The following is a 17,161-nucleotide window of genomic DNA, read 5'->3' as shown; positions in this document are numbered from 1 at the left end:
TGTAACTATCACCATAGTCAAGATTTGGAACAATTTCATCACTTCAATAATATTCTTTTAGCTGGGCACTGTAGTGTGTGCCTGTAATTCCAAGGACACTGGAGCAGAAGGATAGCAAGTTCAAGGCCAGCCTGGGGATGTAATTTAGTGATAAAAATACTCCTGGCTTCAATCCCCAGTTTAAAACACACACACACACACACATACACACACACACGTATATACTGTTGCGGCAGGTATGGTGGCACACACCTGCCATTCCAGCTACTCAGAAGGTGGAGGCTGGAGGATCTCCAAGCCCGAGGCCATCCTGGGCACTTAGTGAGAATGTATTTCAAAATAAATGGGCTCAGGGGCTGAGGTTGTGGATCAGTGGTAGTGCACTTGCCTAGCATGTGTGAGGCACTGGGTTCAATTCTTGGTACCACATATAAATAAATGAATAAAATACAGGTCCATCAACATCTGAAAAATGTTTAAAACAAAAATGGGCTCAGGGAGTATGTAGCTCAGTGGCAGAATACCTGCCTAGCACGTGCAAGACCCTGCTGGGTTCAATCCTCAGTGACACAAAAAATGTTCTTTCATGCTACACCTTTATAGTCAAACTCTCCATCTTGTCCTAACCCCTGGCAAGTTCAATTGTGTTCTCATCTCATTACTTCAGTCTTTTCCAGAAGTTATATAAATGTAATCATATAGTAGGTAACCTTTGGAAACAGGCTTCTTTTACACAGCCTAATGCCTTTGAAATTCCTCAGTGTTATGCATGTATCAACAGTCCATTTCTTTTTTTTTTTTCTTTTTTTTTTAATTTTTTATTGTTGGCTGTTCAAAACATTACATAGTTCTTGATATATCATATTTCACACTTTGATTCAAGTGGGTTATGAGCTCCCATTTTTACCCCATATACAGATTGCAGAATCACATCAGTTACACATCCATTGATTTACATATTGCCATACTAGTGTCTGTTGTGTTCTGCTGCCTTTCCTATCCTCTACTATCCCCCCTCCCCTCCCCTCCCCTCCCCTCTTCTCTCTCTGCCCCCTCTACTGACATTCATTTGTCCCCCTTGTATTATTTTTCCCTTTCCCCTGACTTCCTCTTGTATGTACTTTTGTATAACCCTGAGGGTCTCCTTCTATTTCCATGCAATTTCCCTTCTCTCTCCCTTTCCCTCCCACCTCTCATCCCTGTTTAATGTTAATCTTCTCATGCTCTTCGACCCTACTCTGTTCTTAGTTACTCTCCTTATATCAAAGAAGACATTTGGCATTTGTTTTTTAGGGATTGGCTAGCTTCACTTAGCATAATCTGCTCTAATGCCATCCATTTCCCTGTAAATTCTATGATTTTGTCATTTTTTAATGCAGAGTAATACTCCATTGTGTATAAATGCCACATTTTTTTATCCATTCATCTATTGAAGGGCATCTAGGTTGGTTCCACAGTCTAGCTATTGTGAATTGTGCTGCTATGAACATCGATGTAGCAGTGTCCCTGTAGCATGCTCTTTTTAGGTCTTTAGGGAATAGACCGAGAAGGGGAATAGCTGGGTCAAATGGTGGCTCCATTCCCAGCTTTCCAAGAAATCTCCATACTGCTTTCCAAATTGGCTGCACCAATTTGCAGTCCCACCAGCAATGTACAAGTGTACCCTTTTCCCCACATCCTCGCCAGCACTTGTTGTTGTTTGACTTCATAATGGCTGCCAATCTAACTGGAGTGAGATGGTATCTTAGGGTGGTTTTGATTTGCATTTCTCTGACTGCTAGAGATGGTGAGCATTTTTTCATGTACTTGTTGATTGATTGTATGTCCTCCTCTGAGAAGTGTCTGTTCAGGTCCTTGGCCCATTTGTTGATTGAGTTGTTTGTTCTCTTATTGTCTAATTTTTTGAGTTCTTTGTATACTCTGGATATTAGGGCTCTATCTGAAGTGTGAGGAGTAAAGATTTGTTCCCAGGATGTAGGCTCTCTATTTACCTCTCTTATTGTTTCTTTTGCTGAGAAAAAACTTTTTAGTTTGAGTAAGTCCCATTTGTTGATTCTAGTTATTAACTTTTGTGCTATGGGTGTCCTATTGAGGAATTTGGAGCCCGACCCCACAGTACGTAGATCGTAGCCAACTTTTTCTTCTATCAGACGGCGTGTTTCTTTGTGTTGTTGAACAGTAGTCTACTATATGACTACACCACAGTGTTTATCCATTTACAAAAAAAAAAAGTTGGATATTTGTGTTGTTTCTAGTTTGGGGCAATTATGCATAGAGCTATATGAATGTTTATTTACAGGCTTTTGTTGAATATGTTTTTATTATTTTAAGTAATCTAGGAGTGGGTTTTACTGGTTAATATTGCTAAATGCATGTTTAACTCAATAAGAAACTGCCAAACTATTTTCCAGAGTGGTTTTAATCAGTGGTGCATGAGAATTCCAGTTATTCTGTGTCCTTGACATTTGTCATTTCTTGTTTTTACGTCTTAGCTATTCTAACAGATGGGTAGTATTATCTAATTGTGGCTTCAATTTGTGTTTCCAGAATGACTGATGATATTTTTAAAAATGTTTAAAAGGCTCATTTGTAATCTGTACTTTTCCTATCTAATTTAATTTTTTATTGAGTTGTTTGTTTTCTGTTGTTGAGCTTCTCCCATTCACAGCTTCTTTTTACAATTTTAGTAAAGTCTTTCATGGAGCAAAAGATTTTAATTTGGATGGAGTCTAGCTTATTTCTTCTTTTATGGGTCGTGTTTTTGATGTTATATCTAAGAATAAAGATACTTCATCAGAGTTTTATTTATTTGTCGTATTTATTTATTTATTTACTTTTGAATTATGGATTAAACCCAGGGGCTCTTTACCACTGAGCTACATCCCCCAGTCCTTTTATTTTTAAACAGTATCTCACTAAGTTACTAAGGCTACACATGAACTTGCAAGGATCCTCCTGTATGAGCCTCCTGAGTTGAGGGGATTAGAGACATGCACCATGGTGCCTGACAAAATTGTGTAATTTTACATTTAGATATATGATCCATTTTGAGTTACTTTTTTCCATTTTTTTATAACTATACATATGGTGGGATTTGTGGTTTCATACTCATACATGCATACAGTATAACAAAATAATTTGGCAATATCATTCCCTACCAATTGCCTTTTCTCTTGTCTCTTCCCTTCTCCTGGTCCCTTTTCTCTATTGATTTCCTATTGATTTTCATAAGAGGTATAGATTGAAGTTTGATTTTTAGCATATAGATGTTATATTAAAATTATACCTGTGGAATTTCAATTTACGGAAGTGATATTGTACCAAATACAAGAGAGGTCAATGCCATTCCTAGAAGAATTTATTGCTTACATTTTCTGAAGAGTACGGGACTTATCATAGCAAGTTTGGCAGGCAGATGCAGGAGTGAAAGGAAAGTTGAGTTAGCGTCTTTATTGGGGTTTCCTCAGGAGAGGCAAAATGAGCAAAGTAACAGTTTAGAACTGGCTAGTTTGAATAATTCCAGTGGGCTTCGGGACACAGGGATGATCTCTAGTTGCTTGGTACCTGACCTTGGGTTGATAGAGGGTCAGAGGAAATCGTTGGCTTGAGGTAAGAGTTTGGGAGTCGACTAGGGTTATAGATTTGGGACTCCTTGGTTTGATGTGAAGTATGTGATCCCAGCTGAGCCCTGGGCTATTTTAAGAGTTATCTAGCCCAAGAAGGGGCAGTCTCTCCCTGGCTAGCATTGTTTTGTGTTTTTTAAGACATCAAAATATCATGTAATACAGAAAATAAAAGACACGGTTAATATAGATGTCCACTTGTTCTGATACCATTGGTTGAAAACACTGTGCCATTTTCTTCAAAATGCCTTGCATCTATTTTTAAAAATCACTGGACCACATTTGTTTATATTTGTTTCTGGATTCTCCATTTTATTGCATTAACAAATGGAATATTTGTTTATCCTTTTGAGAAAACCCCAATATCTTGATTCAGTTGCTTTATATCAAGTTTTAAAACTAGGTAATTTGAGTCTTCCACTTTTATTCTTTTTGCAGAATTGTTTATGTTTAAAATCCTTTAATTTTCCATTAAAATGTTAGAATCCAGTTATGTTTATCTACAGAAAAATCTTACTAACATTTTTATTGAGGTTGTATTAATTGTTAGATGATATTATAGAGAATTGATTATAGATGTAGCATCTTTTTAAATCCATGAACATTATATATTTTTCCATTTATTTAGGTTATTGATTTTTTTAAACCAGCATTTTGTAGTTTTCAACATATAAATCTCTTTCAGGTTTTGTTAAATTTTTTAAAAATATTTATTTTTTATGTGTAGATGGACACAACACAATGCCTTTATTTTTATGTGATGCTGAGGATCGAACCCAGGTCCCCGCCCGTGCTAGGGGAGCGCTCTACCGCTGAGCCACAATCCCAGCCCAGGTTTTGTTAAATTTAAATCTATGTATGTGATACACTTTCAAGTTCCAGTTGTTTAATAATATTTGGAAATACAGTTAATTTCTTTATATTGCTCTTATTCCTTACAACCTAGGTAAATTCACATGTTTTAGGAGCTTGTGTAGATTCTTGGGTTTTTTTTTTTTTTAAGAGAGAGAGAGAGAGAGAATTTTTGATATTTATTTTTTAGTTATCGGCGGACACAACATCTTTGTTTGTATGTGGTGCTGAGAATCGAACCCAGGCCGCACGCATGCCAGGAGAGCGCGCCACTGCTTGAGCCATATCCCCAGCCCGATTCTTGGGGTTTTCTACATAGAAAGTCACATTACCTGCAAATAAGAACAGTTTTTATATTTCCCTTTCCTGTGTGTATTTCTTTCTTTTCTTTTCTTTTTTTTTTTTTTTTTGAGAGAGAGAGAGAGAGAGAATTTATTTTTTAGTTTTCAGTGGACACAACATCTTTGTTTTGTATGTGGTGCTGAGGATCGAACCCAGGCCGCACGCATGTCAGGCGAGCGCGCTACCGCTTGAGCCACATCCCCAGCCCCATCCTGTGTGTATTTCTTTTATTTTTTTTTCTTATTGCACTAGATGGGGCTCCCTGTTGAATGGGGTCCCACTGTCAAGTAAGAGAGGTAAGAGATCACATCCTTGTCTTATTCTCCATCAGGGGGAAAAATATTTAGATCTTTCAACATTAAATATGGTGATATCTATAAATATTTGAAGATACCCTTCAATCTGATCAATGAATTTCTCTTTTTGCTAGTTTGCTGAGAGTTTTATCATGAATAAATGTTGGAATGTATAAAATATTTTCTATATTATTTGATGTAATCATGTGGTCTGTCTTCTCTAGCCCATTAATGTGGTAAATTCAATTGTTATTGGAGTGTTGATCAGGCCTTGCATTCTGGGATTAGCTCCTCTTGTTTGTTCCTCTTATATATAGGTAGATTCAGTTTGCTAATATCTTGTTATATTAAAAGATAGTAAAAGATATTGCTATATTTTTTTCTTTTTTGAAAATTTGTTCTAATTAGTTATACAAGACCATAGAATACATTTTGACACATTATATATAAATGGATATAGCTTCTCATTCTTCTGGTTCTACCTGATGTAGAATCACACCAGTCGTATAATCATATATGCACAAAGGGTAATAATGTCCAATTCATTCTGCTGTTCTTTCTAACCCCATATCCCCTCCCCTCCCTTCAATCCCCTCTACCTAATCTAAAGTAATTCTATTCTTCCCTAGCTCCCTCCTTTTATTGTGAATTAGCATTACATATCAGAGAAGACATTTGGCCTTTGTTTTTTGGGGATTGGTTTATTTCACTTAGCATGATATTTTCTAGCTCCATCCACTTACCAGCAAATGCCATCATTTCATTCTTATTTAAAAGACTGAGTAATATTCCATTGTGTATTATATACTGCAGTTTCTTTATCCATTCATCTGTTAAAGGATACCTGGGTTGGTTCCATAGTTTAGCTATTGTGAGTTGAGCTGGTATAAACATGGGTGTGACTGTGTCACTGTAGTATGCTGATTTTAAGTCCTTTGGGTACAAACTGAGGAGTGGGATAATTGGGTCAAATGGTGGTTTCATTCCACATTTTCTGAGGAATCTCCATACTACTTCACCCAAGTGTATGTGTACCTTTTTCCCACATCCTCATCAACATTTATTGTTGCTTGTATTCTTTTTTTTTAGTTGTATATGGACACAATACTTTTATTTTATTCATTTTATTTATTTATGTGGGGATGAGGATCGAACCCACTGCCTCATATATGTGAGACAAGCATTCTACCACTGAACCACAATACTAGCCCACATTGTTGCTTGTATTCTTCATAATTGCCATTCTGCCCAGAGTGAGATAACATTTTAGAGTAGTTTTGATTTACATTTCTCTAATTGCTAGAGATGTTGAACATTTTTTCATACATTTGTTGATCAATTATATTTCTTCTGTGAGGTGTCTTTTCAGTTTCTTAGCCTATTTATCATTTGGGTAATTTGTTTTGTTTGTTTTGTCCTTGAGATTAATCTTCTTTCTGAGGTGCATTGTTTTCCTTTTTCATTTGGTTTTAGTTTAGGGTAATTCCCATTTCATAAAATGAATTGGGAAGTGTTCCCTCCTATTCTGTTTTCTATTTTCACATATTAAATATGTGTTATTTCCTGTTTAGATGTTTGGTAGCATTCCCTGGTGAAAGTATCTGGGCTTGGGATTTTCTTTTTAGCAAGATTTTTTACTACATATTCAACTTCTGTTGATAAAATCCTATGCAAGTTAATAATTTTTCTTAGATAAATTTTGGTAGTCTGTGACTTATATGGAATTGGGCTTATCATCTTCTTTTTTTCAATTTTTTTTTTTTAGGTGTAGCTGGACTCAATGCCTTTATTTTATTTATTTATTTTTATGTGGTGCTGAGGATCGAACCCAGAGCCTTACAAGTGCTAGGCGAGCACTCTACTGCTGAGCTACAATCCCAGCCCCAGGCCTATCATCTTAAATTGCTGAACTTAGGTGCTAGGGTTGTCTGTAGTGTTTCCTCATCCTCTTGATATGTGTGTAGGTTGTAGTGATCTCTCCTCTTTTGTTTCTGATGTAGATCATTTATATCCACTCCTTATCTCCCCTCCTTTGCACTGGCAGGTTTTCTCTCGGATCAAACTGGCTCCAAGTTTATAAATTTTATTTATATTTTCAAAAAATCGCTTTCAAGCATAATTATTATTTGCATTGATTTTTCTTTTTTCAGTTTTATTGATTTCTGCTTTTTATTCTTTATTTCATGTTTGCTTTTTGTTTTAAGTTTCTTAAAGATAGGAGGTTACATTGTTTATTGAAACCTTCCTGCTTTTCTAGTAAAAATATTTAACGCTTTAAATTTCCCTATATCATTGTTTAACTCAAAAATCTCACAAGTTTTGAAATATAATTTCATTTTTTTTAGTTTAAAATACTTTCTATTTTCCCTTAAGACTTCATTTTTGAGATAGGGGTAATGTAAAGTTTGTTGTTTAATTTTCCAAGTACTTGAAGATTATTTTTCTAGATACTGATTATTTCCAGTTTAATTTCATTATGGTGGAAGAAATACTTTGTATGATTTCAGTTCTTTTAAATTTGTTTTGGTTTGTTTTATGACTCAAGATTGAGTCAAGAACAAACAAAAGAATAAAAAGCGGAAAAATCAATAAAACTGAAAAAGGAAAAGAAAAATCAGTGAAACTAAAAGGTGTTTCTTTGAAAAGATTAATAATGAATATTCCATGTGTGTACTTGAAAAAATGTGCATTCTATTGTTTACTGGAGTGTTTCATGAGTGTCAGTTCCTCTTAGTTTGTAGTGAAATTTATTTCTTATATATTCTTGGTTACTTTTAAAAATGTTCATCAGTTACTAAGAGTTTGCAGACACAATCATATTGTGTATTTTTAGTTCCTTCAGTTTTTATGTATTTTGAGCTATGTTGTTAGTTACTTCCACATTAACAATTGTTATATGATATTGATAAATCAGTCCTTTTATCTTTATGAAATGTCTCCATTTATCCTGGTAAAAGTCCTTGCTTAGTCTAATTTATATAATATTGATAGTTATTTCAATTTTCTTTTGAACATGGTATATCTTCTTCTTCCATTCTTTTTATTTTTAACTTTATCATTGTATTTAAAGCAAGTTTCTTATATAGAATATAAGTAGCATATATGTTCATATGTAGGTCCATTTTATTTCTTTCCTGTTCGTACCTTATATTTCCTTTATCTGCTTCCCTTTTACTGTCTTCTTTTGGTTGAATTGATAATTTTCTGGAATTACATTTTGTCTATTATATATTTAATTTAATCTATTATCAGAATTATATTTTAATTTAAAATGCTCATCTACATTTGGTCTATTTAATTTAAATATTAGATTTTTATATTATATCTCATTGTACACATATGTATTTTAGTTGGTTATACTAGTAATTGCAGTATTTGTGTGTGTGCTTGTGTGTGTATACAGTTGATCCTCCACGCATGGATTCCACATCCATGAATTCAACAAAAAACACATCACATCTGTACTATAGAACGTGTACAGATTTTCTTTCTATCATTCTCCAAACAATATAGTATAACAACAATTTACATGGCGTTTGCATCATATCACACACTATAAGTAATCTATGAATCTTATTTAAAGTATTTGGGAGAGTATGCATCGATTATTGTACAAATACTGTGCCGTTTTATATAAGGGGCTTGAGTATCTGAGATTTGGGTATCTGAGGGGTATCCTAAAACCATCCCTAATGGATACTGAAGCATAAGTGTATTTAATATTTCACAGTTCACAGAGAACTAATATTGTACCACTTGAAGTAAATGTGGAAACCTAGCTACTATACAAGTCCCCTTAACCACTGAGGATTGTGATTGATATGTGTTCATACATGAGAGACCTCACCAGGCCCTCTTAAAATTTTTGCTTAAAAGTCATATGTATTATAGAGAAGGAAAGTAATATATGATATTTGCCCATATATTTTCCATTTCTGTTTATTTTCCTTTCATTCCTGCAGTTCCATCTTCCCTCTGGTAACATTTTTCTTCTGTAAACAGAACTTCCTTTACCATTTCTTTTTATAGCCAGTCTGCTGGTCACAATTTTTCAAATTACCCTTTATCTAAGAATACCTTCATGTTGTCCTTAATTCTAAAGAACATTTTCACTGTACATTGAGTTTTTTTTTTTTTTTTTTTTTTTTTTTTTTTTTTTTTTATTGTTGGTTGTTCAAAACATTACATAGTTCTTGATATATCATCTTTCACACTTTTCTTCAAGTGGGTTATGAACTCCCATTTTTAGCCCATATACAGATTGCAGAATCACATCAATTACACATCCATTGATTTACATATTGCCATACTAGTGTCTGTTGTATTCTGCTACATTTCCTATCCTCTACTATCCCCCCTCCCCTCCCCTCCCCACCCCTCTTCTCTCTCTACCCCCTCTACTGACCTTCATTTCTCCCCCTTGTATTATTTTTCCCTCTCCCCTCATTTCCTCTTGTATGTTCTTTTGTATAACCCTGAGGGTCTCCTTCCATTTCCATGCAATTTCCTTTTTCTCTCCCTTTCCCTCCCACCTCTCATCTCTGTTTAATGTTAATCTTCTTCTCATGCTCTTCGTCCCTACTCTGTTCTTAGTTACTCTCCTTATATCAAAGAAGACATTTGGCATTTGTTTTTTAGGGATTGGCTAGCTTCACTCAGCATAATCAGAGACACGCCGTCTGATAGAAGAAAAAGTTGGCTACGATCTACATACTGTGGGGTCGGGCTCCAAATTCCTCAATAGGACACCCATAGCACAAAAGTTAATAACTAGAATCAACAAATGGGACTTACTCAAACTAAAAAGTTTTTTCTCAGCTAAAGAAACAATAAGAGAGGTAAATAGAGAGCCTACATCCTGGGAACAAATCTTTACTCCTCACACTTCAGACAGAGCCCTAATATCCAGAGTATACAAAGAACTCCAAAAATTAGACAATAAGATAACTAACAACCCAATCAACAAATGGGCCAAGGACCTGAACAGACACTTCTCAGAGGAGGACATACAATCAATCAACAAGTACATGAAAAAATGCTCACCATCTCTAGCAGTCAGAGAAATGCAAATCAAAACCACCCTAAGATACCATCTCACTCCAGTAAGATTGGCAGCCATTATGAAGTCAAACAACAACAAGTGCTGGCGAGGATGTGGGGAAAAGGGTACACTTGTACATTGCTGGTGGGACTGCAAATTGGTGCAGCCAATTTGGAAAGCAGTATGGAGATGTCTTGGAAAGCTGGGAATGGAGCCACCATTTGACCCAGCTATTCCCCTTCTTGGTCTATTCCCTAAAGACCTAAAAAGAGCATGCTACAGGGACACTGCTACATCGATGTTCATAGCAGCTCAATTCACAATAGCAAGACTGTGGAACCAACCCAGATGCCCTTCAATAGACGAATGGATTAAAAAAATGTGGCATTTATACACAATGTACATTGAGTTTTAAATACACAATTCGGTTGTTGTTTTTCTTCCCCCACCACTTTAAAAATGTTGTTTCACTGCCTCTGGCCTCCATGGTTTCTTAGAAGAAATCCATAGTCATTTGCATCATTGTTCCTTATATGGTTTACGTTGCTTTTCTTTGGCTACTTCCAAGGTTAGATCTTCTTTGTGTTTGCTTTTCAGCAGTTTGGCTAAGATATATCTGTGCATGGAGTTTGCTGACTTTTTCCTGTTTTGGATTCACTGAATTTCTTGAATCTACACGTTTGACCCTTGCAAATATCGACAAGGTTTTAGTTGTTGTTTTGTTTTGTTTTCAAATATTTTCATTTGTAGCACTTTCTTTCTCTTCTCTTAAACTCAGGTGACTCAAGTGCTCTGACAGGTTTGAATGATCCTGTTTTTCCCCCCCAATCTTTTTACCTTTAATTGTTTTTACAGTCCCCAACTTACTGTGACTCAGCCTTAACCCTGTTCAACTTTACAATGGGTTTTAAATACATCTTCAACTTAGGGTGAGTTTATCAGGAAGTAAGTATATCATAAATTGAGGGGCAACTTTATTGTCCTATGGATTTGTCTTCAGGTTCACTGACTCCGTTTTCCTATTCAATCCTTTAGTAAATTTTGTAATCGGAAAATTCCCTTTTGTTTCTTTTTTGAATCTTCTATTTCTCTTCTAAGACTTCTGTCTGTTCATGTATCAAGATTGATTGTCCTCACTTCTTGAACATGTTATCATAGCTGCTTTAGAGTTTTTATCTGATAATTGCACCATCTGTGTTGATATCTGTACACTGTCTTTTCACTTGTGAGTTGATGAAACTTTCGAGATTTTCCTGGTTCTTTGTGTGACAAGTAACATTAGATGATATCTGAACTATTTTCAGCATACATTCTGTGACTTTTCATCCTGTTTATAACCTGTATTGAACATTCATTTCTTTTTTTATTCTTTTTTCTTTTTTTAAGTTTAACAGAATTTGATGTAGTTAGATTCTCTCTCCAGCTCCTGTGTGCCTCCCTTCCTAGTCTTCTGACTGGGAAACTAAAATGTACCTGCCTACTCTGCTGTCCTCCAGGGAGCCAGAGGCATCAATTCTCAGTCATTAAATAAGGGGAGAATAAAGGAAAACAAGAGGAATTTCATATCCACTCACTCCTTGGAGCACAATTCATCTGGCAGGAAAGGAAACAAATCCACCAAAGAAACCAGGATTATCACCTGCTCTTTTAGTCACATCTCCTATTCCATGTGTTTTTTGTTTGTTTGTTTCTTAGACTGGAGAGGATCTCTCTTGGAGTTCTTTCTATCCATATCCTGTGTATACTTCTGGATCTCAAACTGTTTTTGCATAGGGGCCAAGCATGGGCTGGAAATGTGATGGGGTGGGAGCAAGGAAAATATATGTTGAATTGTAATTTATTTGCTACATTCTATCCACTACCATTTTCTTTTTGGAGTTCTTAGCTGATTTGTGCATTCTGCCCAGGGTTTTTGAGCAAATTCAGTGTAGCCCAGGGATAGTAAGATTACTGCATCTGAATAAGAAACATTTAAAATGTTTGGGTATTTAAAATTATGTTTCATTAATTTACCAAATTTTAATTAATTAATGTTGTAGCTTACAGAAATATAAAATAATTGAATAGGATTATAAAATCCAAGGATTTGAAATTACCTTGTAAGTCATTTAGGTTAACCATTTACCTTTGACACATCTTCTTCACCTCAAACTATAGTTGATGATATTTAAGATTAAGTATTTACATACCAGTGTATTGAGCTATTTGTCTACATTAAGTTATTTAATTCACATGTAGTCAGATTGGGTAAAATATAATTGTTTTTACCTCCTTTTTAACTGATGCAGAAACAAAATTCTAGAAAACCTTTTCTCTAAAAATGAGGTCTTTGAAACAGTCATATTGCCATTTCTTTGGGAGCCTGTAAGGAATGCAGGATCTTGGGTTTCAATCCACACTTTGCATTTGAACAAGGTCTCTCCGGTGATTCATTCGAATGTCAATTTTCTTCAAATCACTGGTTATCAATAACTTGATCACGGTCATATAAGTAAGTGTAAGCAGTGTGGTCAAACCAGCAGGGTACAGAGCTGTGGATCCTCAGATTGTGAACCATCAGGGGAGTAGGTTGTATCTTTTACACTTTACAGTTTAAGACCGTTTTGCAGGAAATGATCATTCCTAGATATTAGATTAAAACTGCTTTTTTATTTACAATCTTTATCTTTCGTAATATTAGGCAGTATACCATGTGTACAGAGGTATTCAGTGCTGTTTTACTTTTATGCCCTTTATATTGGTGCATTCATTGAAATCAATTACATTTATTTATAATGCATTCTGTATATAATGAGTTGTTTCTGCCTTTTGTATCGGTGACTATAGGTAACAGTTAACCTTTTCCAGATGCAGCACTTGCAGGCTGCCTCCCTTGCAAACAGTTTACAGTCTCTCTGTGATAGCGCCAAACTTTATGATCCAGGCCAAGAATATAGTGAATCTGTGAAGGCTACAAATTCAACTGAAGAAGAAAAAGTTGATGGGTAAGAATTACTATATACATGGATTTCTAGATATAAGACATTTCCTAAGTTCCTGATTGTTATAAAGAGGTATCTTTTCTAACATTCATAGAATTAGCTTTATAAATTTCTGGATTTTTTTGTATTATTTTGTCATTTCTTAGTCCATTTAGTGAATAGATGTAACTCACTTGAGAGTAAAGCTTTCCGTTTTGACAGACTTCAGTTCTGTGAGACATAAAAATCTTTTGGGAATGGCAAAGGACAAACATACACATTTTGAATGTCCACAAAATTTAACCTACATTTTCCACTGAGGTGATGTTGGAAAAGTTTAACCGTAAAGTGAATTACTAACTATACCATTGCTATTCCTGTTCATGTTTCAACTGTGAAAATAAGTTTTACCCATATCTCCTTTAAGAAGCTGAACCATGTAATAATTTGTTCATAATATTCAGTTAATTACTGTACATTTATTAAATGAACAAATTTTTCTGACTGTGGTATAAAGTAGATATTGTTAGTGCTGAGCTTTATTTGCTTTTTCTTAGGAATGTAAATAAACCATTAACAAATAGTTCCCAGAAGCCTAGATGTGGCCCTGCTGATGCTTTAGAGGATGTTTTGCACCTTCCTGACAATTGTAATGAAACAGAAGAGGACAGATGCTCTAAGAATGCAGACGTAACAGGTACTTTTCACTCTGAAGAGAATACAGGTTTATGAAGGAACAGATTGCTCATTTTATCATTAAATGAACTAGAGCTCTGGAATTAGAAAATCAGGCTTTATGTATGAGACCTAGTCCCAATTATAACCACCATGCCTGCCTTAAAGTCCATAATTGGAACAATTCACCATAGGTTTTATAGCTAGCAGGAGAAGGTCACATTTAAACCCAAGAGAGTCTTGCTTCCACATTCTTCCACCAAAGACTGCTATAGTCCTTTCTGGCTGTCTGCCTTCCTCCTAGACCCTTGGGGGATGTTATAGGGTTTGACTTCATCAAATTCCAAGGCCTTTTTTTTTTTTTAAGTATTTTGAGTTAAGGTGAATTTTTTACTCAGTTGTAGACCTGTTTATAATTTCATCAGAGTAAATCTCTGCTAGTCAGTCTGCTTCCAAACCAGCTTTGATATATACACAGCAGTGTCCTTTGACATAGTTTGAACTTGTGGTTTCAGTTCCTGGCTAGAGATCCCTAGGTTGTTGTTCCTGGCTCCTATCTCCTGAATTACTAATAACATAATTTAATTTTACTATTGGATTATTGGGTTCAAATGATTTTTGTATACTTTAGAAGGCCTTAGATTATATACATTTATTTGTAACTTAGGAAACATTTAATGACAACTTTACTATTTTGCTAGCCACTGTCAGATATTAGATATAGAACATGAATATCAGATACTACCTATCTTTGTGAGGCTTACAACCTCTAATACTTTCTATCAGAAGTTGGCAGTAAGTTCTCATAGGAATATATGACCTAATTTTAAATTTATTTGGAAAAGTCAGATGGATTTAGTTAAATTCCTTTTTTTCCCAGGAATGAATGAACATCAGAACTCCCTGTTATCTAGAATATAAGAATGGAGGGGCTGAGGTTGTGGCTCAGTGGTAAAGCGCTTGCCTAGCATGTATGAGGCACTGGGCTCAATTCTCAGCACCACATATAAATAAATAAAGGTCCATCCAAAATCATAGAATTTACAGGGAAATGGATGGCATTAGAGCAGATTATGCTAAGTGAAGCTAGCCAATCCCTAAAAAACAAATGCCAAATGTCTTCTTTGATATAAGGAGAGTAACTAAGAACAGAGTAGGGTCGAAGAGCATGAGAAGAAGATTAACATTAAACAGGGATGAGAGGTGGGAGGGAAAGGGAGAGAGAAGGGAAATTGCATGGAAATAGAAGGAGACCCTCAGGGTTATACAAAAGTACATACAAGAGGAAGTGAGGGGAAAGGGAAAAATAATACAAGGGGGACAAATGAATGTCAGTAGAGGGGGCAGAGAGAGAAGAGGGGAGGGGAGGGGAGGGGAGGGGGGATAGTAGAGGATAGGAAAGGCAGCAGAACACAACAGACACTAGTATGGCAATATGTAAATCAATGGATGTGTAACTGATGTGATTCTGCAATCTGTATATGGGGTAAAAATGGGAGCTCATAACCCACTTGAATCAAAGTGTGAAACATGATATATCAAGAACTATGTAATGTTTTGAACAGCCAACAATAAAAAATAAAAAATAAATAAATTATTTTTTATAACCCTAGAAACCTGAAAAAAAAAAAATAAAGGTCCATCAACAACTAATAAAATATTTTTTAAAAAAGATAAAAAAGCAAGCAAAATTTTCCAGTGAAGCTAATAAAATAGTATGACTTGTATAATTCCAAAAATATTGTCATTTCCTATTTGTAATATTCTTTTTTAATACTTTTTCTCTTAGTTGTTGATAGATCTTTATTTTATTTATTTATACGTGGTACTGAGAATTGAACCCAATGCCTCACCCATGCAAGGCAAGTGTGCTACCGCTGAGCCACAGTCCCAGCCCCCTATTTGTAATATTTTATCATGAATAGCCAGGTAATGGTAGCAACAATTTTCTTTTAGGAGACTTTCATCAAAAAGTTCCACAAACTCCATCCAGTGGAACCATGTCTTCTGCAGATGATTTAGATGAAAGAGGGCCACCTTCCCCTTCAGAAGCTGGTATTGTATTGTATTCACTTGAATGAAAACCCATTAAATTGGTTGAAGTTGTAGCACCTCATGATGTTAGAAAAATAGTGTCTTTAAAGAATCATTACTTTGCTGTGTACTAAACAAAAGCGCCACACAGTAACTTAAATATATCCCAATAATTATGTTCAAGTATTAGTTGACAACATAATAATCAGTTATTTAAATCACAAATAGAAAAATAAGTAGCAGGGTTAGGGATAATAGCTTAGTGGTAGAGTATTTGCTTATCATGCACAAGGTCATAGTTCAGTAGGTTCAGTTCCCAGCACCACCAAAAATTAAAAAAAAAAAAAAAGCAACAAAATTAGTAGATCTAAAATGTATTGGCATGGTATTAAAATAGCAGGCTAGGTATGGTCTTCTTTCATAAATCCAATGACTTACTGTTAAAAGGGAGCATGCCTGAGAAAGTCTGAGAAATCTCCTTCTAAAGAAAGAGTATAAGAAATCAAGCAGGAAGAGCAGATTCAGTGTACTTCTTCAGAATAAGGAATGTTTTGGGTGCTGAAGGATATTCAAGTCAGTTACCTTAATGACTCAAATTAGACTCATACAAAATAATTTTGTACATTTGATACCTGCAGATGCCTGTCTTGGCATAACTTCCCAAATTAGTGGAATATTGATATAATATTAAAATATAACTAGCTAGTATTACCTATAATTTTATAGTGAATTAAGAAGAGATCTATCCTTAATGTAAATACTTCTAACATACTCACCTCATGTTGCTGTTCTTCATTGAAGCATTTGTAGCATTCATATTCCACCTATGAACATACTTCCCAACTCTGTGAAGAGCATATTAATACAAGTATAAATATTATTTTTTCCCCTGGGACTAGGGATTGAACTCTGGGGCACTCTATCACTGAGATGCCATCCTTGGCCTTTTTCATTTTTTATTTCAAGACAGTGTCTCACTAAAGTTGCTGAGGTGGGCCTCAAACTTGTGATTCTCCTGCCTCAGCCTCCTAAGTTGCTAGGATCACAGGCATACACCATTGTGCTTGGCTTAAATTTGCTGATTCAGAAAACATTATGCCATAGTATCTTCCAATTATTTTATGGGCTTGATGGTGATTTTTACTCATGGATAAAATGTTGAATAAAAGTATGTGTTTTATAAAAGAGATCTATAAATTGGATACTTTTTTCAAGTTAGAAACTCAAAATAATAGCTTTTTGTAATATATGAATAATCTCAAAGTCTAAAAATTATTTCAAGTACAATATCATGATATATATATAGATATAGATATAGATATATAGGTTTGGTTTTTG

The 17,161-nt window shown here is 35.0% G+C and overlaps 1 protein-coding gene across 1 annotated transcript in view; it reads left to right on the top strand.

Annotated features, from left to right (window-relative positions):
• Window positions 1-17,161, top strand: part of LOC114092604 (rho GTPase-activating protein 29-like) — a 56,729-nt gene that overhangs the window by 29,069 nt on the left and 10,499 nt on the right. Inside the window, 3 exon segments of the mRNA XM_071618615.1 lie at window positions 12,981-13,138; window positions 13,672-13,811; window positions 15,746-15,844. Of these exon segments, the coding sequence (XP_071474716.1) occupies window positions 12,981-13,138; window positions 13,672-13,811; window positions 15,746-15,844 (397 nt within the window).

Source organism: Marmota flaviventris, chromosome 10 (assembly GCF_047511675.1).
Source record: "Marmota flaviventris isolate mMarFla1 chromosome 10, mMarFla1.hap1, whole genome shotgun sequence".
NCBI lineage: Eukaryota > Metazoa > Chordata > Mammalia > Rodentia > Sciuridae > Marmota > Marmota flaviventris.
The sequence above is the reverse complement of the archived record's forward strand: the minus strand, read 5'-3'. Positions and strand labels throughout refer to the sequence as shown.